The 22,433-nt window shown below is 33.2% G+C and overlaps 4 protein-coding genes across 6 annotated transcripts; 2 read left to right on the forward strand and 2 right to left on the reverse strand.

Annotated features, from left to right (window-relative positions):
• The first annotated feature begins 7 nt into the window (after positions 1 to 7).
• Positions 8 to 1,953, forward strand: LOC143607219 (callose synthase 10-like). Its single transcript, XM_077082749.1, has 10 exons — positions 8 to 86; positions 213 to 341; positions 565 to 641; positions 712 to 790; positions 869 to 961; positions 1,042 to 1,144; positions 1,225 to 1,348; positions 1,427 to 1,613; positions 1,706 to 1,758; positions 1,860 to 1,953. Exons 2-10 carry the CDS (start codon positions 213 to 215, stop codon positions 1,936 to 1,938), a joined length of 924 nt encoding a protein of 307 aa, XP_076938864.1. The 5' UTR covers positions 8 to 86; the 3' UTR covers positions 1,939 to 1,953.
• Positions 1,954 to 1,975: 22 nt separating this feature from the next.
• On the forward strand, positions 1,976 to 9,500 carry LOC143607218 (callose synthase 10-like). Of its 3 annotated transcripts, none has more exons than XM_077082747.1 (32): positions 1,976 to 2,098; positions 2,201 to 2,250; positions 2,473 to 2,559; positions 2,699 to 2,784; positions 2,884 to 2,923; positions 3,017 to 3,117; positions 3,199 to 3,280; positions 3,372 to 3,532; positions 3,614 to 3,734; positions 3,831 to 3,928; positions 4,031 to 4,121; positions 4,210 to 4,370; positions 4,474 to 4,583; positions 4,649 to 4,780; positions 4,876 to 4,944; positions 5,033 to 5,198; positions 5,305 to 5,422; positions 5,497 to 5,616; positions 5,705 to 5,820; positions 5,951 to 6,034; positions 6,229 to 6,394; positions 6,471 to 6,647; positions 6,738 to 6,785; positions 7,021 to 7,179; positions 7,283 to 7,396; positions 7,483 to 7,571; positions 7,647 to 7,805; positions 7,900 to 8,002; positions 8,121 to 8,240; positions 8,370 to 8,420; positions 8,517 to 8,696; positions 9,112 to 9,500. In XM_077082747.1, exons 3-32 carry the CDS (start codon positions 2,482 to 2,484, stop codon positions 9,346 to 9,348), a joined length of 3,537 nt encoding a protein of 1,178 aa, XP_076938862.1. In that variant the 5' UTR covers positions 1,976 to 2,098; positions 2,201 to 2,250; positions 2,473 to 2,481; the 3' UTR covers positions 9,349 to 9,500. The 3 variants fall into 3 exon arrangements, with proteins under 3 accessions (XP_076938862.1, XP_076938863.1, XP_076938861.1); XM_077082748.1 differs by having other exon boundaries at positions 2,896 to 2,923; positions 5,027 to 5,198; XM_077082746.1 differs by having other exon boundaries at positions 5,027 to 5,198; positions 9,112 to 9,499.
• Positions 9,501 to 9,973: 473 nt separating this feature from the next.
• LOC143607222 (zinc finger CCCH domain-containing protein 67-like) lies at positions 9,974 to 13,107 on the reverse strand. Its single transcript, XM_077082751.1, has 6 exons — positions 12,439 to 13,107; positions 11,753 to 11,818; positions 11,114 to 11,239; positions 10,747 to 11,028; positions 10,355 to 10,657; positions 9,974 to 10,262 (listed from the first exon to the last, which is right to left on the reverse strand). Exons 1-6 carry the CDS (start codon positions 13,105 to 13,107, stop codon positions 10,107 to 10,109), a joined length of 1,602 nt encoding a protein of 533 aa, XP_076938866.1. The 3' UTR covers positions 9,974 to 10,106.
• A 5,997-nt stretch (positions 13,108 to 19,104) lies between these two features.
• LOC143607220 (DNA-(apurinic or apyrimidinic site) endonuclease-like) lies at positions 19,105 to 22,148 on the reverse strand. Its single transcript, XM_077082750.1, has 8 exons — positions 22,060 to 22,148; positions 21,312 to 21,456; positions 21,020 to 21,221; positions 20,830 to 20,908; positions 20,682 to 20,743; positions 20,066 to 20,152; positions 19,878 to 19,981; positions 19,105 to 19,300 (listed from the first exon to the last, which is right to left on the reverse strand). Exons 1-8 carry the CDS (start codon positions 22,141 to 22,143, stop codon positions 19,227 to 19,229), a joined length of 837 nt encoding a protein of 278 aa, XP_076938865.1. The 5' UTR covers positions 22,144 to 22,148; the 3' UTR covers positions 19,105 to 19,226.
• Positions 22,149 to 22,433: the final 285 nt, after the last annotated feature.

The raw sequence follows: 22,433 nt of genomic DNA on the forward strand, positions 1-22,433 counted from the left end.
TCTTGGCTTCGCTCTACTACTTAATCTGGGGTGAAGCTGCAAATGTGCGTTTTCTTCCAGAATGTATCTGCTATATATTCCACCATGTATGCCTCTCGTCACTATTGTCAATCAATTTTTTAACCTTGTGTTTACTCACATTTATCAATTATCATACTTCATATGTTTCTTTTTTCATACAATGGAAAATGACTAATATTTGAATTACTTAGATGGCAAGGGAGTTAGATGCAACTTTAGATCACGGAGAAGCTCACCCTGCTGCCAGTTGTATTGGTGAATCCAATAAAGTATCTTTTTTGGATCAAGTTATTCAACCAATTTATAACACACTGTCTAAGGTTAGTGAATCCATGTACATTTCTTTGTTATAAATTTGATTGTTTTGTTATTATATCTTGTAAGGAGTTAGTTGTATAGTTGTGGTATCACTTTTTTTAAAGCACTTAATACCATAAAATAATGGTTTCTGGTGCACTATTTGATTTATTGTTGCCACTAATGGTTGCCATTCTAGTTTATGATTTATCACTAACCTTTAGTAAAATCTTACCTTTTTAACAGGAAGCTGCAAGAAACAATAACGGGAAAGCTGCTCACTCAGCATGGCGGAACTATGATGATTTCAATGAATATTTCTGGTAGGTCTTTGTGACAAATTATCTTATTTCATTATATGTTTTGGGGGCTTATACTTTGATATAATTTCAGGTCACCTGCCTGCTTTGAGTTGAGCTGGCCTATGAGACCAAATTCACCATTTCTTCGAGAGCCCATCGGGCGTAAAAGGGTTGGTCATTGCATGAATTGTTTATGATGTGATTTGTTTTTATGTGGCCGATTTTTTATTTCTGTTTTTACACAATAGACTGGGAAAAGCACTTTTGTTGAGCATCGGACATTCCTTCACTTGTATCGTAGTTTTCATCGCATGTGGATCTTTTTGATAGTCATGTTCCAGGTACACTTTGAATTTTCACAAATTCTTGTGCATATCTTTTTCATTTTCGTTTGGTAATTTTTTTTCATTTTTGTTTTCAGGGATTGACAATTATAGCCTTCAATGATGGGAAATTAAATCTCAACACTTTTAAAACTTTGCTTAGCATTGGTCCAACTTATGCTATATTGAAGTTTCTAGAATGTGAGTAGTTATTTATGTTGCAGCTCTTTTACTAACTGTTTTTCTAACAGCTTTTGTGTGATCTTTTTTATTTCATGCAGGTTGCTTGGATGTACTGTTAATGTTTGGGGCGTACAGCACAGCAAGAGGCATGGCAATATCAAGGCTGGTTATTAGGTTCTTCTGGGGTGGATTGAGCTCAGTGTTTATAACATATGTATATATGTAAGTCTATAATATCTATTTTTAAGCATTTTATGCACTTCTATAACTGACTTTCTTTGTGAACATTAAATTTTCCAGAAAACTCATGGATGAAAGAATTGGCAATTCTTCAAATTCTATGTATTATAGACTATATCTACTTGTTGTGGGTATATATGCTGCAATCCGTGTAGTCTTTGCATTAATGCTAAAATTCCCAGCCTGCCATTCTCTATCTGAAAAGTCCGATCACCCGTTTTTCCAATTTTTCAAGTGGATTTATGAGGTATGTTTTCTTCATGATTTGAAGTTTAGTTTGTGGTAACATGAAAAGTGTCTTTCAGTTCTTAATTTTATGGAATTTTGTTGGTCATCCAGGAGCGGTATTTTGTTGGGCGTGGCCTTTATGAGAAACCCATGGATTACATTAGGTTTGATTACATAACTTTCACTTTTTTCCTTTTATTCAGAACCTTTAATGTGATATTGTTTACGATTTTTTCATCTTGATATTTGTGGTTAATGTTTGCAGATACGTTAGCTACTGGCTCGTGATCTTTGCTTGCAAGTTCACCTTTACATACTTTCTTCAGGCAAGTTGTGATGCATAAGTTTTGGCAGTGCAATGTATGAAATTGTGATTATATGGTAAATGCCTGTAACTATGATGTCTGTTCTGAAATTTTCAGATAAAACCATTAGTTGAGCCCACAAACATTATTAAGGACATTCGATCTCTGACATATTCATGGCATGATTTAGTCTCAAAGAGTAAGCGTTGAAATCATCTCGTTGTTTGACCCTTTTTTGTTTGTTCTTTTTGACCAGTTCTTGAATTTTATGTTCCCAACATTTATCATTTGGCTTTTACAGATAATCATAATGTTCTGACCTTAATTAGCATATGGGCTCCTATTGTGTCTGTGAGTACTTTTTTCTCTTTCCAATCATGCAAGTAATTTGTAAAACAATTTATTTTAAGTAGTAGTTATTTTATTTTGAAAAGTCTCATCTGTTACATGTATGATAGAAAACACAAAGACTTGGGCTTTTAACTGAACTCGAGTTCTATTATCTTATATGGTAACAGATAATGTTTTTTTAGCTCTTATGGTGTTTTACTATTGCTGTTTTTGAATTTTCAGATATATATTATGGATATTCATATCTGGTACACTCTCCTATCAGCAATTATTGGTGGTGTAATGGGTGCACGTGCCCGGTTAGGTGAGGTATGAAGAATTTCTTCCTGGTTTTTGCAAGTATTATAATATTGTTCACTCTCAAAAGTCAAAAGGGTAGCTTGTTTTGCATGATAACTAACTTCTTTAAGTTTGTTAATAATAATTATGACACATGTGTTTTATGTAGATTCGGTCAATTGAGATGGTACATAAAAGGTTTGAGAGCTTCCCAGAGGCCTTTGTCAAGCAACTTGTGTCTACAGAAGGAAAAAGGTTTGAATCCACTTGCTATAAGTCTTCTATTTTTAGTGCTTTTGTTAATAATAGATTGTACTATAATTGGTATATAATTTCTGATTTCATGTCTTACAGTGCTTCCTCTAGGATACCAATGAATGCACAATCTTTGCAGGTGAGGTGCTTAAATTGAGTTGGTGGTTTACATCATGCCCTAGTTATTTATCTGCTTAGGTTCTATGCTTATACATTATATTTTCATTTGCAGAATCCTGAAGAAAATAAGGACAAGATGTATGCAGCTCAGTTTTCCCCATTTTGGAATGAAATAATCAAAAGTCTGCGCGAAGAAGATTTCATCAGTAATAGGTAAGTGACCCATAGTTTTTTGTTTTTTGCATATTTTTATAACAAGCTTTGAAATATGCAGCACTTACTTTTTATTTTCAGGGAAATGGACTTGCTTTCTATGCCAAGCAATACTGGAAGCCTTCAATTAGTTCAATGGCCTTTGTTTTTGTTAAGCAGTAAGGTAACTCTTAAGTATATGATAAGTAACAGACCACGAAACTCATCTATTTGTCACATGTTGATTCTGTATTGACTGTTGACTATTTGATCAGATATATCTGGCCATTGACTTGGCTGTAGATTGCAAGGATACTCAACAGGATCTTTGGAATAGAATTACCAGAGATGAATATATGGCATATGCTGTCCAGGAATGTTATTATAGCATTGAGAAAATTTTACTGTCTTTAGTTGACGGTGAAGGAAAGCTCTGGTTCGTTTCTGTATTGTTGTAAATTACTATTGTTTATTTCTTCTTTCGGGCCATTTTCATTTAAAGAACTTACTCTTACAGGGTTGAGAGGATTTTTCGTGAGATTAAAAATAGTATCCAGGAGAATTCACTTGTCATGACTTTGAATCTTAAGAAGCTTAATTTGGTGCTGTCAAGATTTACTGCATTGACCGGTCTTCTGGTAATTATTGTTAATTATAGATGCTGGAATACACGAGTAACGAGTTAGGTGATTCAATTATTTCGTATGACACTTTTACTTAAATTGCTGTATCAGATCATGGATGAAACTCCTCAACTTGCAAAAGGAGCCGCTAAAGCTGTGTTTGAGTTATATGATGTAGTAACTCATAATCTCCTGTCATCTGAATTAGGGTATGTTATCAAATGCCTGTTTTCATTACCAATTCATGTTACTTGTGAAATCATATACTGCTTGCTGGCATAAGAGATTAACTAAAGTTTCTAATTTTTCAGTGAGCAAATCGACACATGGAACATCTTGGCAAGGGCAAGAAATGAAGGACGGCTTTTTTCAAGAATTGGATGGCCAAGAGATCCTGACATTGTAAGCTCCTTAAATTTTTTAATAAAAATTAAAAACAAGGTTCAGTTTCTCTTTCACAGCATATAATAAGTTAATTCTCTTTCATCAGAAGGAGCAGGTGAAGCGATTGAATCTACTTTTAAAAGTGAAGGATTCTGCTAATAATATCCCCAAGAATCTTGAAGCAAGAAGAAGACTAGAGTTTTTCACAAACTCTCTTTTTATGCATATGCCTGCTGCAAAACCAGTTAGTGAAATGATGCCGTTCTGGTATGTGTTCACATCTTGAAAAACCTAACTGTTTTTTTCTTATTTTTTTATTGTAAAACTGTTTTGGTAACAGCTCTGATTTTTTTGTGCTTTGTTTGAACAGTGTATTCACCCCGTACTATAGTGAGACTGTACTCTATAGTTCCCATGAATTATGGCAAGAAAATGAGGATGGAATTTCTACAATCTTCTATCTTCAGAAGATCTTTCCAGGTAATTGCTTAGAAATTATAAATACACACAAACACACGTTTTAACTCAAATTTTCACCATTTCAGATGAATGGGATAATTTTTTGGAACGAATTGGGCGTAGTAATACCGGAGATTTGGAACTCCAAGATAACTCTACGGATGCATTAGAACTTCGGTTTTGGGTGTCATATAGAGGACAAACCTTAGCTAGAACTGGTCAGTTTTTCTGATATCTTAAGGTTGATTAAGTATGTTGTTCATTACGATCATTAACATTTCTGACTATCTTATGCCATTGTTTTTTCTTATAGTTCGTGGCATGATGTATTACAGAAGAGCTTTAATGCTTCAAAGTTATTTAGAAAACAGATCAATAGGAGGTACTCTACTACTATTGGGTTTTATGCTGGCTGGTTTCTTAAGCAAGAACTTTGTATTGATATATATTTTCTGATTTTTAAGTTACAGATAGAAATTCTCGGGCATCGCCTTCAGCTCAAGGATTTGAATTATCACGTGAAGCTAGAGCTCAAGCAGATTTAAAGTTCACATATGTTGTTTCATGCCAAATCTATGGACAGCAAAAGCAAAGGAAAGAGAAAGAGGCTGCGGATATTGCTCTTTTGCTGCAAAGGTAATGGTATCTTGTTATTACATTTAGTTTTATGTATTTATTTATATCTGTTATTTGTTATCTGCTATATATTTTGGACCTCGTGGTTTATTTTTTGTAATTACAGGAATGAGGCTCTTCGAGTTGCTTTCATACATGTGGAAGAAAGTCCCGGGGATGATGGGAAACTTGTAAGATCATTTTATTCAAAGCTTGTGAAAGCTGATATACAAGGAAAAGACCAGGTATGCTGCATTTTATAGTGATTTTTATATACTTGAGAGTAGCTGAATTAGATATAACATAATACACCTTTTAGGAAATATATTCCATTAAACTACCTGGAGATCCGAAACTCGGGGAAGGAAAGCCTGAGAATCAAAATCATGCTATAGTTTTCACACGTGGAGAAGCTGTTCAAACCATAGATATGAATCAGGTACTCTTTAAATTTTCCCGTTTCAGTAAACTTTTTATCATCTCATTTGGACGCTTTCTCTAAAAGATTGTTATTTTCTTATACGAAGGATAATTATCTTGAAGAAGCAATGAAAATGAGAAATCTACTTGAAGAATTTAGGGGAAATCATGGCTTGCGCCCTCCAACTATTCTTGGTGTTAGAGAGCATGTATTTACTGGAAGGTATTCCTTTCTTTTAATCATTTCATTCATACAGATTACGACTATCTGGTTAATTACCAATAGTAACAAAGAAAATGTATTGTTAGTTTCATTTGTATTTTTATATTGATTTTTTTTAAATCTGCTACAGTGTTTCTTCACTCGCCTGGTTTATGTCTAACCAAGAGACAAGTTTTGTAACATTGGGACAACGTGTTTTGGCTTATCCTCTCAAGTAAGTTACCTACAAGTTGCATATGATTTTCATGTCATAAATGTACTTAAGGTCCTTGTTATTAGTTTCATATATAGTAGTTAATATATTGAGTGCATTTTTTTGCATGCATGTTCCACCTTTACATATCATTCATGTTATAAAGTTAACGGAAGTAAATTTATAATATTTTAATTTTTTGATTTATATTGCAGAGTGCGAATGCATTACGGGCATCCTGATGTCTTTGACCGAATATTTCATATTACTCGAGGTGGAATAAGCAAGGCATCACGTGTTATTAATATCAGTGAAGATATATATGCAGGGTTCAATTCCACTTTGAGGCAGGGTAACATCACACATCATGAGTACATTCAGGTTGGTAAAATTCGTTTGAATATTTTAGTATTTTTTTAGAAAAATAATATATGCTTAAATCTTTCTATATTTGTAGGTGGGGAAAGGAAGAGATGTTGGTTTAAATCAAATTGCTCTGTTTGAAGGTAAAGTTGCTGGTGGAAATGGGGAGCAAGTTTTAAGTAGAGATGTGTACAGAATTGGTCAACTCTTTGACTTTTATAGAATGCTCTCTTTCTACTTTACCACAGTTGGTTACTATGTATGCACAATGGTATGGCATTTCTTCAAGTATTTATTATTACATGATTATATTTTTCTGCCATCATTCTTTAATGCTTTAAGCTTCTCTTTTTGGATGCAGATGACAGTCCTTACAGTCTATATTTTTTTATATGGGAGGGCTTACCTGGTATATTTATCTACTTTTTCTTATTTACCAATTTAAATTTGAATGTATACTTACGAATATTAACTGGAAAATATAAAATATGCAAGCAACCACTTATGGTGATCTAAATTGAGTGAATCTGTTCTTTTGTTTCATTCAGTCTTAGTTTCATTTATAAGTAATCTAATTCAAGAAATATCCAAGTATTTATAATTAATTTTTAGTAATAATGCATTATTGCATTTGAAAATTTCAGGCGTTCTCAGGACTTGATCAAGGGATAACTCGTAAATCCATGTTGCTTGGTAATACTGCGTTTAATGCAGTTTTAAATGCTCAATTTTTAGTCCAGATTGGGGTATTTACTGCTGTTCCAATGATTATGGGCTTTATACTAGAACTTGGCTTACTCAAGGTTTGTTAACAGATTATAATATTGTTAATTCTAGTTGAATTACTTTAGTTTCAAGATTTCTTTGAGTTCGCAATGAGACAAGTTTTTGGTGATTTTTTTGCAGGCTGTTTTCAGCTTTATTACAATGCAACTTCAGTTATGTTCTGTATTCTTCACGTTCTCATTAGGAACCAGAACTCATTATTTTGGACGTACAATCTTACATGGTGGAGCTAAGGTATGTAAAGCTATCTCATTTATTCACATGCAACAAATTCAATAAACTTGTTTTTGCAAGTTACACCTTTTGTTATTATTCCACAGTACCGAGCAACTGGCAGAGGATTTGTTGTGCGACATATCAAGTTTGCTGATAACTACAGGCTCTACTCCAGAAGTCATTTTGTTAAGGCGTCAGTATTTTCCCCCTTTTTTTAAATTATGAAAAGTAACGTTTTTTCTTAAAAGTAATTGAAATTGTTTGACAGGCTGGAAGTGGCGTTGCTTCTAATTGTTTATATTGCTTATGGATACTCTCAAGGAGGTGCTATTTCATACGTTTTGTTGACACTCAGCAGTTGGTTTCTTGTGATTTCATGGCTGTTTGCTCCGTATATTTTCAACCCGTCTGGTTTTGAATGGCAGAAGTATGTTTTTCATGCTTCTTTTACTTCTATTGTTGATTTTAAGTATCTATATGTAAAATGGAAACTTATCTAACATTATATGCTATGTGAGCAGGACTGTGGAAGATTTTGATGACTGGATTAATTGGCTTTTGTATAAAGGTGGAGTCGGTGTTAAAGGAGACAATAGCTGGGAGTCGTGGTGGGATGAAGAACAGGTTTGTTATTGCATTGTTATACTCATGTGGCTGCTTGTCTAAAAAACGACAATCTATATATTATTAAGTTCCTCTTGGATTCAGGTTTTAACTTTTATCTACTTTGTTTGAGTCACAGGCACATATCCAAACACTCAGAGGGCGGATACTGGAAACTATCTTGAGTTTAAGGTTTTTCTTGTTTCAGTATGGAATAGTTTACAAACTTGAGCTCACTGGAAAGGATACATCTTTTGCGGTACAGTTTTACTTTATGCTTTATTTCACGTTCAGTTCTCGTCATCTACTATTAGATTGCCTGGTATAGTTAGACATTTATGATTAGTTCATGGATAAAAAGGTTACATTTATCTTAATCATTGACCAGATTTATGGCTTCTCATGGGTGGTGTTAGCTGGAATTGTCTCGATATTCAAGGTTGGTATTGTATTATCTCTGTCTTTTTATTATTCTTTTAACTACCCACATAGTTAAATTGTGAACATGCATTGTGATTTGTGAATTGATTTGCAGATTTTCACTTTTAGCTCAAAGAGATTCAACTTCCAGTTATTTTTGAGATTTGTTCAAGGAGTTATAGCTCTGAGCCTTATTGCTGCGCTTATTCTTGTTGTCTTATTCACAAAGTTATCGGTCCCCGACTTATTTGCTAGCTGTGTTGCTTTTGTTGCTACTGGTTGGGCCATACTATGCGTAAGTTTATCACATTCCATCTATTATGCTTGCTTCATTATTTTATTATTATTATTGTTGTTAGTATAAAGTATTGTCAATGTTTTGAACTTTTGATATATAGTACAATATGAGGAATACAAAGACCATAATTTATCATCCCTTTTATGAATATGCAAAGAAAAACTTACTGTTCATTTGGCCTTAGGTTCTATAAAGTAACATTTTTACCCCCTACGATATTAACTTGCTTGTCTCTTAGATTTATACAAATTACATTTTCTCCGCAAATGTTTAATCTAATCCTGACACTAGTTTAAAACTACACTTTGGGCGGTTTTTGACCCGTTCTTATCTATAATTCCGTTGAACTCTATTTTATACTTGTAACCCAAAAGAGCTGACTATATATTATATTTTTGGTGTTGGTGAACAGTTGGCGGTGCCATGGAAACGAGTTGTTAAGGCTTTAGGACTATGGGATTCAGTGAGAGAATTTGCAAGAATGTATGACGCGGGTATGGGCTTCATAATTTTTGCACCAATTGCCATGTTATCTTGGTTCCCGTTCGTCTCCACTTTCCAGTCTCGTCTTCTGTTCAATCAAGCGTTTAGTCGCGGTCTCGAGATCTCTCTTATTCTCGCTGGCAACAAAGCTAATGTTCAGGCATAGTTTTATCCGTACATGGATCGTATGTAACCCTCGATGTTTAGCTTTCTTGTAAACTTTGTATTATTTATGCATTCGATGTAAATGAGGAAATGAGACAGTTTTAAGGGATCTATGTGAATATATTTGGTGAGATTTAAGATTTTGTTGTTTGCAATTTGCATGCACGTTTATAGTCTAGCGGTGTGAATGGTTGCTTTTGGGCTCATATCTAACCAAAAATTCAGTTTTCGAGCTTTTAAAACAGTTCGGTAAAGCCTTTTAGTTATATATATGTACTTGCAGATTTTGGGCCGAAATAAATTTACCTCAATAATGAATTTGAGTCTAAATCTTTATAAATTGCTTATCGTTCAAGGTAAAATAAATTTTACCAAACCAAAAATAATATTTTTAAGGAAAAATAAAATTCTAAACTGTTAATTTTTGTCTAGATTCTTTTGTTCGGATTTGTTTTTATTTTTTTTCAGCTTCATGCACAACCTATAAATTTGACGTTTTTCCCTAATCATTCTAGAAACAAAAACTACCACTACAAAACTGATCGTCGGCCTGGAAGCTGACACAAACATGACAGAACAATAATCACACAAACAAAAGCATAACACAGCAGAAGTATAAAACTATGATTTGAACATATCTGATAACATTCAACATCTTTCTAAAAAGCCTCCAAGAAATTGAAGTTTAAGTTGATTCAAAAACATGTAAAACAGTCATTAAAGTTGTTGTATCCGAGGATGGCACAAAGCACCACTTGATCACACGGACTGCTGTATCAGGGGCCCAGACCAGCCTGATCCATCATACCCCCTTCCTCCTGAGTTCATGTTATAATTTACTGGATGATCGTATTTACAAGCTGGCCCGTATTTGCATATTCCATACCGGCTGTAGTATGTGCAGATACTCTGATCCTGTAAAAAATATTTAAAAAAAATACAATAATACAACATCGATCAAAAGTTAACGGAAAAACGAAAAGCAATACGAGGATGAACGAAGTTACAGGTCTTAAAGGCAACCCTTTATCACTGAGAACAGATGGGGTAGTCTTAGCGATACGGCTCTTAGGATGATGGAATTTGCACGAGGCCCGATACTTGCAGTCTCCAGTTTTCATAAAGTAACCGCACTCAGGTTGACCGGGTCTCTCAGGAAACTCTGAACCCACCATAGGCTGCTGCTGATGTGTGTACATGTTTGTATCACTTGGTTGATTGTTCAGGAAAAAAGCTGGCGGTATCGGTAGACCACGGTCTGAACTCGGGTATACATGTGCAGGAACTGGTGCAGGAACAGGAGCAGGGGCCTAAATATTCAAAACAAAACGAAAGGTATTTAACTATTTATATATTATTATATTTCAAGAATGCATTTGACCAGAATGTAACGATTTACCTGATAACTATTCCAATCTGGGTTAGGTGGGGCCATGTTTTGAGTTGGTGGGTACATCACTGGAACAAAGGCGGAAGTGGGGTCCGGTGCTCTCGGGCCAGACCACGAGGGCATATTGGGAATATTTGGTTTGGGTGGAGGCTGTAATGGAAGAGGTCCATCTTTTCCATAAGTAGCGGGAGCATCAACACTAGCTGAACCAGGATCAGGATGATTAAACCGACAGTTTGGCCCGTATTTGCAGGACCCGGTGCGCATGTAGTACGGACATTCTTTCTCTCCCTTTAAAAAAAATATTATATCAGATAACAATAAAAATTCAATATTCAACATTAATCATAATTCATAACTGCAAATTGTTTCATACCGGTCGGATTGGCAAGCCCAAGAAGTTATACTCCACCACTGGCGTTACAACAGTCTTTCCTCTACTACCACCATGACTGAACTTGCAGGATTTCCCATACTTGCAGCCCGCAGTTGATAAATAATACTGCAACAAACTCAAGTCAAACTTGTAACAATTTCATTATCAGAGCTATAACGGCAGTATAGCAGTTATTGGACCTCTAGCAGAATATCGGTACCAATAATATCAACGATATTGGACCGATATTTAACTAAAATATCACCGAATTTCACGATATCAGTTTTTTAAGTCTTAATTGTCAACTTTTAGTGTTTTATGTTGGTGTTTTAAGTCTTAATCAGCTCTTACTTGCTACAATTGTGTTAAATTGCAATATATATATAAATTTTACATGATATTAAAATTACCGATATCCCACCACGATAACCAATATCTCAAATACCGGTCAAGGATATCCGATATTTTTCCTCATTAACAGCACAGACTTATATACCCTCCATCAAACAATGGACAGTGTACAATTTTACATGATAGCATACCAGTTACATAACTTAACCACAAAAGTAAAACAAGTATTAGCATCAAGACTGCACAATAATAAATACGAACAAATAACAATACTAGTAAATAAGTAACCTTGCACTCAATCTGCCCATGCATGTCCACGTTTTCATCCTTTTGCCTCTGTGAATCCTTATTAGCCTGCTACACAAACAAGTAAGCAAACCATCAAACACATAGTCTCCTTATCGTACATAGGCGTTCACGATAATATAAGTAATCATGCATGAAGTAAACAAAGTTAACTAATTATGCTAGGGCTGTTCAAAAAGCTCGCGGCTCGCTCGAATAAAACTAGCTAAAAAAACTTGATCAGAAACAACCTGAGCTGAGTTGGATCAATTTTGTAACCGAACCAATATCAACCTAGGCTCAGCTCGTTTAACTTCAAACTCGTTTAACTTCTAAATCGAGCTCGAGCCTAGCTGAAGTAAACACACTCTCCTTATCGTACATAGGCGTTCGTGATAATATAAGCAATCATGCATGAAGTAAACAAAGTTAACTAATTATGCATAGGAGTGTTCAAAAAGCTCACGCCTCGAAGCTCGGGCTCGTGTCTCGCTCGATAGCTAAAAAACTTGATCAGAAACAACCTAAGCTGAGGTTGGACCAATTTTGTAACCGAACCAAAATCGAGATCGAGCCTAGATGAGTTACCTCGTTTAATTTCGAGCTCGAGCTTGACTCGTGAACAGCCCTAATTATGCAACATGTAATAATAATAATAGGCAACAAATAATTAATTAACAACTAACTACCTGATGTTGTTTCCTTTTGAGAGGATGATTAAACTTGCAATTAGACCCATACTTACACATCCCAGTCCTCATATAATAAGCACAGTCTTCCGCATCCGGTCGCACCGGATAATACTCATAACCCCTATTATTATCATTATTATTATTATTATTATTATTATTATTATTATTATTATTATTATTATTATTATTATAATCATACCCACCCCTCTGTTCACCATTACTCTCAAAACCCCCAATTCCATCACCACCACCTGCAATAATCTCAATCTCCTGATTATTATTATCATCATTCAAACCCACATCATACCCATCATCAACACCCTGTTCGTACCAATTCCCACCTCTAATTTCTTCACTCTCATCATCAACTTCTTGTGGTTCAAAAACCCTACATTCATTCGAATCCGGGTCAAGACCGTTCTTCGGGTCAAGAACCGAGTGACCCACGTCAGCAATTGCATCAGAGAAGCTGTTATGATCTGGGTTTTGGTTGCCGTTGGTGGAAGATAAAACTAGGGTTTGGAGTTCGTGAGTGAGTGATTGTATTACTAGCTCATCGGACGGCTGAGATTGAAACTGCAGATGAGAATCTAGATGATGTTGATGCTGTTGATGATGATGGTGATCATCATCGAGCTGTTGTTGAGATTTGGATTCTTCTTCCATTGTGGGTTTAGGGTTTACAATTTCATTTCTGTAAAACCCCCAAATTGTTTTTGTGTGTGAAACGGAGAAAAAGGGGTTTTGAAATAATAGAATGAATGAAGACTAATAATAATAATAATAATAATAATAATAATAATAATAATAATAAGTGTGTGAGAGAGATAGAGAAAGTGTGAGTGTGTGTATAAATATATATATATATAATGTGTGTATAGGTGTGAAACGTGTGACTGCACGGATGATTTGTGTGTCAAAAGCTACACGACAAATTATTTGTTTTTCTAGTAACAAACTAAGATTATTAATTAACTAGTGTGTATAAATATATTATTATTATTATTAATTATAATTAACAAGGTGGTAAAAATCGGGCGATTATAAACCCAAACGTTGTCAGTACTAGGAGTTGAGGCGGTAAGTCGACGCAAATTCGGTCAGTTTATGTTAAGTGTGTTATGATACCGGAACTAAAAACCAAAAATAAAACAAAACTGGATCGAGTGGAACCAGTCGGTAATACTCGGGCGTTGAAAGATTCGAGCATTTCTGGTCCTGGAAGTTTAGGCGGTGAGTCTATGCAAATTCGGCTGATTTTCGTCACACTGGTTACGATACCGAAATTAAAACAAAACGCAATGAGTTTACGCGAATTTGTTCGGTTTCCTTTACCGAAATTAGTACAAAAAACAAAATTAAATGACCAGTATGGTGCTGCAAAGTGGCCCAATCGGCACTTAGGGGCACCAAAGTTTGTATTTATAATATATAATAATATGTTTAATCGACTAGGCTTGAACTCGGTTTATTTTGATTGTGTTGGTATCCGAGTTAATGTGAAATGCTATGGAAGAGAACTAGGAACCGGTTGTGAATTGTGATGGATTAAACGTGTGTGTTGAGTGTGAATACTGTAAATGTATTGAATGTCCATCTTCTGGTTGTTGAGGTTGTATTTATAATGGTTAAATATGTTATTACTCGTAGCATTTAATGTGATCATTGTTCATGATTTATTTTGTATAAACTGATATTGGACGTGTTTTTCTTTCTTGAAAAGGGTTTCATTCTCGGGGCCTTGTTTGGGTAATGCTTTTTGAAAAGCTAAGTTGGGAGCCAGACGTGACGTTCGCCCTTGGATTCATTGGGTCCAAACCCGGCACGCGTCATCATAGCACTATTTTAAAAGCTGAAGCTTGGTTTGTGAATTGTATTTTTAAGCTATTGCTCGGTTGAAGCTCGGCTCGTGAATTTTATATTTTGAGCTTAAGCTCGGCTGAAGCTCATGTAGTACCTTAAACGCCAAATCTTGGCTCCAGCTCGACCGTGTAGTGTAAAATTAATACATTTCAAGTTCAAATGAGGTAAATTTTAAAAATACACAAGGCTGGTTAAGGTTCGACAGGCCTAAATGAGCTTCCAAATGAGGCTTGAGTTCGGGCTCGATAACTAAACGAGCTTATTTGGTGCTCAATCTTGGGTCAAGCTAAAAAAACACTCGGTTCATTCCAAGCTTTTTTTATTTATCCATCTCATGTAGCTCACAAACGACTTGGCTCATTTTCACATCTAGGCAATAACCAACCAATTTTAGTAATAAAAAATATAATATGTTTTTACACACTCTAAGGTAACCCAAAAAAGATGGGTAGAGAAATTAATACGGTTGGTTAACCTTTATGTCATGAAAAACTATTATGTAAAAAATGTTCAAACTTCTTGTAATTACTATTTAAAATCTAACTATCTATATAATTGCCTATCATAAAATCCTAGGTGTCGTTCTCAAATTGTCTCCCCATTCTCTAGAGCCACCAGATTGCTTGATTTCTAAATTGAGGCTTCTCATTCATTTGACCCGAATTCGTGGGTATGGGTCTCACTAAACCCAGATAGTCTTTAAATGGGTTATAACATCTCATTTATTTGTGAAACTCTTTCATAATCAAACAATAATTTTCGCGGGTCATGGGTCTTACCAAACCTGGATAACCCTTAAACGGGTTATAACATCTCATTTATAACCCCTTAATTATCAAAGAATAATTTCCACGGGTCATGGGTCTTACGAAACCCTAATACCCCTCAAATGAGTTATAAGATCTCATTTATTGATAAACGTTTTCATCATCAAACCTTAATTTAATTTTATCTGCTTTACATGTTCTCCGTTGTTGGTGTATCATCTCCATTGCCGACTAACTTCTGATACTACCCACCATCGTCAACTACATCAACGTTCCCTCTTTCATTAGACAAATATTTGTGTTCATATTTATTCATTAAAAAAAATCAACATGCTTGTGTTCGTTTATGTTTGTTCGTTAAAAATCTAAAAAACCTACACATCTCAATTGAAAAAACTCAAACGTTACAAAATACAATAACAAATTAATATATATATATATATATATATATATATATATATATAATAAATTAAAACAAAACTACGTTAAAAAATAAAATAAATCACATAAAATAACAAAACGATTAAAAACAAAACTTTTTAAACCCCCGTAACATGGGAGGATCAAACCAGTTAGTTTATATTTAATGATACTATCCGTATTTTGGATGAGTTTGTCTATTTTGTTTTTGTTTTCTTAAATATAAACTAGTTGTATGAAAGAAATTAGTTTAAATAATTGGAGCAATAGGCTCAAATTTTGTTGATTGTATATTTAAAATCGTGTTCTTAGATTGTAAATTATACTTAACAATGTAGCTTTTTTTATTGTTAAATGTAAATCAAATGACAACATGTGAGTTTTTTCTAACAAAATTCTCACAATATTACAAAATTATAACTTAAACGTTTAAACGTCTCATTCTAATATTTTAGGTTATTAAACTTTTATCTAATATCAAATCAAAACTTTTATATTTTAGTTTATTAGAAAAAATATATGATTACATTTGTACAATAGTACTCTTTTTAGTTATTTCTTTTTAATGTTTAATTATTAATATTATTGTTGTTGTTGTTAATGATAGGAAACTTACATATTTTACAAAACCTATTATATATCTACATCTACATATACTAATAAAAGAAAATAATTATTGACACATGACATTATGAGATTAATTATCACTATCAAATTCCCGTCAAAATCACTTTTATTCTATTGATGGAAAAGATAAAAATCTTTTTTTCTAAATATAGTATTGATTATAAATTCAATATACCGTATTAATTGATCAATCTCCATTGATTGAATTATTAATGCCATAAATTATATTCTAAACATACTTAATATAAAAAAATTAATATAACAATTACGTGTCATAAATAAATTTTCTTTAAAGTTGAAATGTATATATAAAAGAGTTTATGTTTAAAGAGTATATGAATATTCAATTTTTGAGACATCAAAACTATAATAATTTTTTTTACAAATATCCAGTCTTAAAAATCATAGACAAATTTTCTGTTTTTTATATTTATTATAAGACTATTGTGATAGTCGAACAATAATGTGTTTATAAGGATAATAAGAAAGTTGTTCAAAAAGGAAAATCTAGTGTCTTTTTTTTTCTATAGCTAGGTTGGAATGTAAAACATTTTTATGAAAGACTTTGGCTACATATTTCATATCGAAACGCCTCATTGTTTTAGATTTTGCTTCAAGTCGTAATGCTTCATTATTGTATACCGATTGTAGAACAACTCATTCTATTTGATGATATAAAACGACTATATTTGTAATACATTTTTTTTTGCATAATATAAAGAGACTTAACTATTTTTTTTATCTTTATTAAATTATTTATTGTAATTTATACATTAATTTATCTCGTGTAATAAATGGGGTTTTAAAGATAGTACCATAATATATTTAAGAATTTAACAAAATACTTAAAGTCTTATGATATACAAATGCATAGTATTTTTAACGGTTCAATATATAATAAAACTGTTTTCTTTTTTCAAGTGGTTGAATGTTATAGTCCTATGATATATATTAGTGCATATTTAAAAGTGAATTTAGAGGTGTGTAACAAATCCTTTTAATGAAAGAAACATTAAAGGTGTTACCATTTATTTTAAAAGAGGTTGTTGACATGCCTTTTTTCCTTTATATATGCAAAGATAAAAACAATAATAATGACCCTTTTAAGTAACATGTTACTCTTTTTATCATATGACATTACTTGTAGTTGAACGTTGTGAAATTAAATGCAGAAGTTATTTACTAAAAAACAATCTTGAATTTCTTTTCTTTTCTTTTCTTTTAATTTAATTCTTGTACCAAAAATGTCATTTTCTTTTTCAAACACAGTGCTAAGTGCTAACTCACGTGATATTCGCAAACTTCAAATAGAATTATTTATTTATTTTATATATTAATTGTACTTTTATATAGTACCACTACCAACCACACTGAAAAAAAAAACACTCAAAGGCCAAAACCCAAGTATTTTATAAAGTAACATTAATGACATGTCAATTGTCATAAAACTAAAAGAAAATGACAGATACACACTTAATGCAATTAGGTGGGTTTTTAATGTGTTATTATTTATAGAACTCACTGTTGAGATTGTCAATAATCTCAATAATACAGTAACAGTAAAAAACAAAGTAACAAAAATTTTAAGGTAACCAATTTTAATATTGTTCTATATTGTTCAATCTTATAACTTGATGTACCTTGAATTCAAACTTAGCTTGTTTTTAATTTATGGATGCACACTCCCTAGCCAACCTATCAATATATTGAGTGAGTGGTGTGCATGATGCGGTTCGGTGTGATTTTTGGTTAAAATCAAACCAAAAACCAAAACTTCATTTTTTGGAGTTTCTGAAACCGTTTGGTTTTGGTTTTTTTGGTTTCGGGTTTCGTTTTGGTTTCAGTTATTACGGTTTTTTTCATTTGAGCTTGAAAATTTTATGCCGGAAAAAAGTTGGCAAAAAATGATGAATTTAGGTATAAATAATTTTATTAATTGTAAAATAATAAACTATTATACATTTGAAAAAAATATTGGAGTTACATATTAATTAAATTCTTATAAATTACTTAATATAACATATAAAAAAATAATAAAAATTTAGGAATTCGGTTCGGTTCGGTTCGATTTTTTCGGTTTTTTTACATGCAAAACCAAAACCGAACCGTTAGTGCGGTTTTTACAAAAACATAAAACCAAACCGTCGGTTTTTTGTTTCGGTTTGATTTTTTCGGTTTTTCCTGTTTCAGGTCGGTTTTTTTTTGTTTCTTGCACTCCCCTACCTTAAGTCTTATGATATACAAACGTATAGTATTTTTAACGGTTGGATACCACAATGTGGACACCTACTATGTTGTTGGTTGCCTTATATACCGACGTATGGTAACACATCATATACCCATATACATCCGTATAACATCAAATCAATAAGGGCACCATATGTAACGTCACAACGTGCATATAGCCTCTCTCTTAATAAAAAAAGAGTGAATTGCGGTTTTCGTCTATGTGATTTGTCCAAACATGTGGTATTAATCCAACAGTTTCAAATTTGCAATTTTGTCCATGTGGTTTCATTTCACTTACAATAAAAACCCGAATTCACTAACTACGTTAAGTCTGATCGTTAAACCCATCAGTGTGCCCTTCACGTGAGGGGTAGTTTTGTCCTTAGAGTTCCCCAAATACACCACAATTCCTCATGTGAGGGGGCTTGCGAATTAAGACTATGGTTTGTTTAGGGAGAAAAAGGACAAAATTGCCACACACATGAGGGTTCTGCTTATGAGCTTAACGACCAGACTTAACGGAGTTAATGAATTCGGATTTAATTGCAAGTGAAATGAAATCATATGGATGAAAACGCAAATTTGAAACTATTGGACTAAAACTGCATATCTAGACAAACCACAGGGACGAAAACCGCAGATTACTCTAAAGAAAAACACACAAACATAAACGTAGTAACAAGATGGGTTTAAACCATGAACAAACAAGTTCTCATTTTAACACATACTTGCTAAATAATGCATAATATATTCCAAAGATAAAATGCAACATGCAATGGCATCAACAGTTAAATAAAACCATTTCAAGGTCATTACTCATTACTACAAACCCTTAAACTACAATAATCTAGACACCAAAATAATCCCGGGTTCAAATTTTTAACTCTGGTTAGCATCAATAGTTGGCTCCGCAAGCTCAAGCGAAACAGGGCAATGATCACTCCCATAAAATCCTGCAAAAACGTCAACACGTATGAAATGTGACAATAAAATGTAAATATGTGTGTGCGTGTATGAAAACACATCATATATATTATAGGTGGCACATGTGACCCATTGGGTTGAATGAGTTGTAATAAAATGTATACAATGGGTCAAACTAAAAAAGGAAAATGATTGAAACGGGTTGACATTTCTCAATTTTTTTAATTTTTTTTATGAAACGAGAAAAACGAAGAAAACTTTTTAGTACTTTTAGTTTTTTAGTTTTTGATTTATATTTCGAGTTATGATTTTTTAATTATTTTTTTTTTGAATTTTTTAATGAGGGCATTTCAAAAAACCCTCATTAAAAATTCGAAAAAAAATAATTAAAAAATCATAACTCGAAATATAAATCAAAAACTAAAAAACTAAAAGTACTAAAAAGTTTTCTTCGTTTTTCTCGTTTCATAAAAAAAAATTAAAAAAATTGAGAAATGTCAACCGTTTTAATCATTTTCCTTTTTTAGTCTGACCCATTGTATACATTTTATTACAACCCATTTAACCCAATGGGTCACATTTGCCACCCCTAATATATACTCATACCCTCCAATTCAATCCCTTGCCCATGCATCTCGCATTTGACAATTCTGTCCTTTAGTTTTTCCGACACTAAAAGATAGTCTATTCTCATCCTTTTACCGCGATACCTGTTAAGATCCATATGTATATTAATAAAAATGATACACAAATCATAAACTGAAAACGTGTGTTTGGTATCATAAAGGACATACTTTCCGATAGGGTGACCGGACCATGAAAAGCCACGCTCCATATCCTTTTCCTTGTGGAGAAATCTATATGCATCTATTAACTTTCCTCTGAAAATTAATCCAAAAAAAAAAACTAATAAGTGCATAATTACATAAGGTCATAAAGTATAAATTTGGTTTGTTTATGCCAATTGACGAAACTGCCCTAAAACTTTATTGTCAATTACTCCCTCCGTCTCATTAAAAGTGTCCACATTTTCCTTTTTATTTGTCCCATTACAAATGCCCACTTTCAAAATTTATTAGCCAATTTCCAAGTTTACCCTTAAACACACGCAACTAACAATAATAAACAATATTTATGGACCCAATTTCAAAGGGCATTATTGTCATTTGGTAAGCAAAAAAAAAACAATAATTTAATCTGCCTTAAACTTTGTGTTTTTCAAACTAAAACACTTTGACCAGGATGGAGGGAGTAATTTTTATTATTTTTTTCAGTATTCAAATTGTGCAGTCGTATATTATTTTTACCTAGGGGCAATTTTGACATCATACAGTTTTGTATCAATTTAGCTTTGATTTGGTATATTATTGGTATGAAATATATTATCCAAAAGGTTAAGGTTATGCGTACTCTTTTAGTATGGAACCAAACCGCTTCCTCTCGGACAATGTAAAACCTGGTTGTCCACAGTCCTACAGTCAACCAATCAAGTTAGTTTTAATAAATATGAAATATCAACTTGACATGCATCTCGTTTTGTTAATATTAAGTGCAATACCTCTTTGTTCGGAGGAATATAACCGTTAAGCTTTGCAGTTTGAAAAAAATCCGGATGACTAACATCGATCTCTTCATGACTGCAAAAAATCAAACCCACTCATAAAAAAAAAAAAAAAAAAAAAAAAAAAAAAAACTACTAAGGTTAAATATTAATAGAAGCAGAGATTAGTGATTAAAAATAAAGATACCTAACATTAAGATCACCACACCAAATAAGGGGTTTATCTGTAGACTGCAAGACGAATTCTTTCATTCTTTTATCCCATTTTCTTCTCCTTTGAAATGCATTTTCTTCATCTTTCCAACCATTGTTCGGTACATACGTATTCATTATCCGGAACGATTCAAATTCAGCTATAATAACTCTGCCATCTGGTTCATGTTTAGAAACTACAAACAAACAAAACACTATCAATAATTCAGTTAACATAAGTTTTTAGCCCTGCAAGTCTGCAACGTGTCTATATATTTATATAATACCTGAGCTATCTACGTTAAAAGAAACTTTTTTTGGTGGAAAACATTTCTTTACAAACACCGCGGTTCCAGCGTACTTTGAGTCAGAAAGAGACCACCACACATCGTATTTTCTGAAGGTGGGGCCCGATAATGCCAGTGTTATAATCTACAATATTTGTTAAAAGAGAGAGAGCGTGTTATTAAATTTAGAGTAAACTGCGGTTTTCGTCCCTGTGGTTTATCCAAATCTGCGGTTTTAGTCCAATAGTTTCAAATTTGCGATTTCCGTCCCTGTGGTTTCATTTCATTTGCAATTAAACCCGACCTCACTAACCTCGTTAAGCATGGTCGTTAAATCCATCAGCGTGCCATTCACGTGAGGGGCAGTTTTGTCCTTTTTCCCCCCAAATACATCCCAGCCCCCTTTGCGAATTAGGACTGAGGTTTTTTCTGGAAAAAAAATGGACAAAACTGCCCCTAACGTGAGGGGCACGCTAATGGGTTTAACGACCATACTTAACGGGATTAGTGGGGTCGGGTTTAATTGCAAGTGAAATGAAACCACAGGGACGGAAATCACAAATTTGAAACTATTGGACTAAAACCGCAGATTTGGACAAACCACAAGGACGAAAACCGCAGTTTATTGTTAAATTTATATATGTATTCAAGGCATTATATGAAAACAAATATAATCCGACCCATAATGCTGTTATTTCTTGAAAGTTCAAATTAATCTTGAATCTTAAAGTTGAGATAAACAAAGTACCAGTTTTTCTTCGCGTGACGAATTATTATCGTCCTTTAATTCTCTAGGGTTTTTTGGAGCACCTTTGGCACCAGCTGCAGGCATCCTTACTTCCTACAACCCATTTTACTAGTTAGATTAATATGAATAACAACAGCATATATTTTTAAATATCACAGATTCTTTTGTTTTTAATTCTCATTAAGAAATGAAAAATGTAAGTTTCTTTTAAGTTTAGCTTTATCATAACTTTGTTGCATTAGTAACTATATTACGTGTTTAAATATCATTACATGTTATGCATGCTAATCACTTGTTAAAAACATTCAAATGGACATAAAATTAGAGGGCTGTAAGCAAACCAAACCGAACAAGGCCTTGTCCGTGTTCGTCTG

This window comes from Bidens hawaiensis, unplaced genomic scaffold (assembly GCF_021521415.1).
Source record: "Bidens hawaiensis isolate Kalapana, Puna unplaced genomic scaffold, B.hawaiensis_p1.1 tig00080436_1, whole genome shotgun sequence".
Lineage (NCBI taxonomy): Eukaryota > Viridiplantae > Streptophyta > Magnoliopsida > Asterales > Asteraceae > Bidens > Bidens hawaiensis.

What these genes read in the sequence shown, in the direction of transcription:
- LOC143607219 (XM_077082749.1), top strand. Translation starts at nt 213, where the DNA reads ATGGCAAGGGAGTTAGATGCAACTTTAGATCACGGAGAAGCTCACCCT. An exon ending in GATTTCAATGAATATTTCTG is followed by an intron (nt 642 to 711) that starts GTAGGTCTTTGT and finishes ATATAATTTCAG; the next exon opens with GTCACCTGCCTGCTTTGAGT. An exon ending in AAACCCATGGATTACATTAG is followed by an intron (nt 1,759 to 1,859) that starts GTTTGATTACAT and finishes TAATGTTTGCAG; the next exon opens with ATACGTTAGCTACTGGCTCG.
- LOC143607218 (XM_077082746.1), top strand. Translation starts at nt 2,482, where the DNA reads ATGGATATTCATATCTGGTACACTCTCCTATCAGCAATTATTGGTGGT. An exon ending in AGTGAAATGATGCCGTTCTG is followed by an intron (nt 4,371 to 4,473) that starts GTATGTGTTCAC and finishes TTGTTTGAACAG; the next exon opens with TGTATTCACCCCGTACTATA. An exon ending in TCTTCAGAAGATCTTTCCAG is followed by an intron (nt 4,584 to 4,648) that starts GTAATTGCTTAG and finishes TCACCATTTCAG; the next exon opens with ATGAATGGGATAATTTTTTG.
- LOC143607222 (XM_077082751.1), bottom strand. Translation starts at nt 13,107, where the DNA reads ATGGAAGAAGAATCCAAATCTCAACAACAGCTCGATGATGATCACCAT. An exon ending in ATGGGCAGATTGAGTGCAAG is followed by an intron (nt 11,240 to 11,752) that starts GTTACTTATTTA and finishes AGTTTGTTGCAG; the next exon opens with TATTATTTATCAACTGCGGG. An exon ending in CAGATTGGAATAGTTATCAG is followed by an intron (nt 10,658 to 10,746) that starts GTAAATCGTTAC and finishes TTGAATATTTAG; the next exon opens with GCCCCTGCTCCTGTTCCTGC.
- LOC143607220 (XM_077082750.1), bottom strand. Translation starts at nt 22,143, where the DNA reads ATGCCTGCAGCTGGTGCCAAAGGTGCTCCAAAAAACCCTAGAGAATTA. An exon ending in CGTCACGCGAAGAAAAACTG is followed by an intron (nt 21,457 to 22,059) that starts GTACTTTGTTTA and finishes CAAATATTGTAG; the next exon opens with ATTATAACACTGGCATTATC. An exon ending in TGTGGTGATCTTAATGTTAG is followed by an intron (nt 20,909 to 21,019) that starts GTATCTTTATTT and finishes GATTTTTTGCAG; the next exon opens with TCATGAAGAGATCGATGTTA.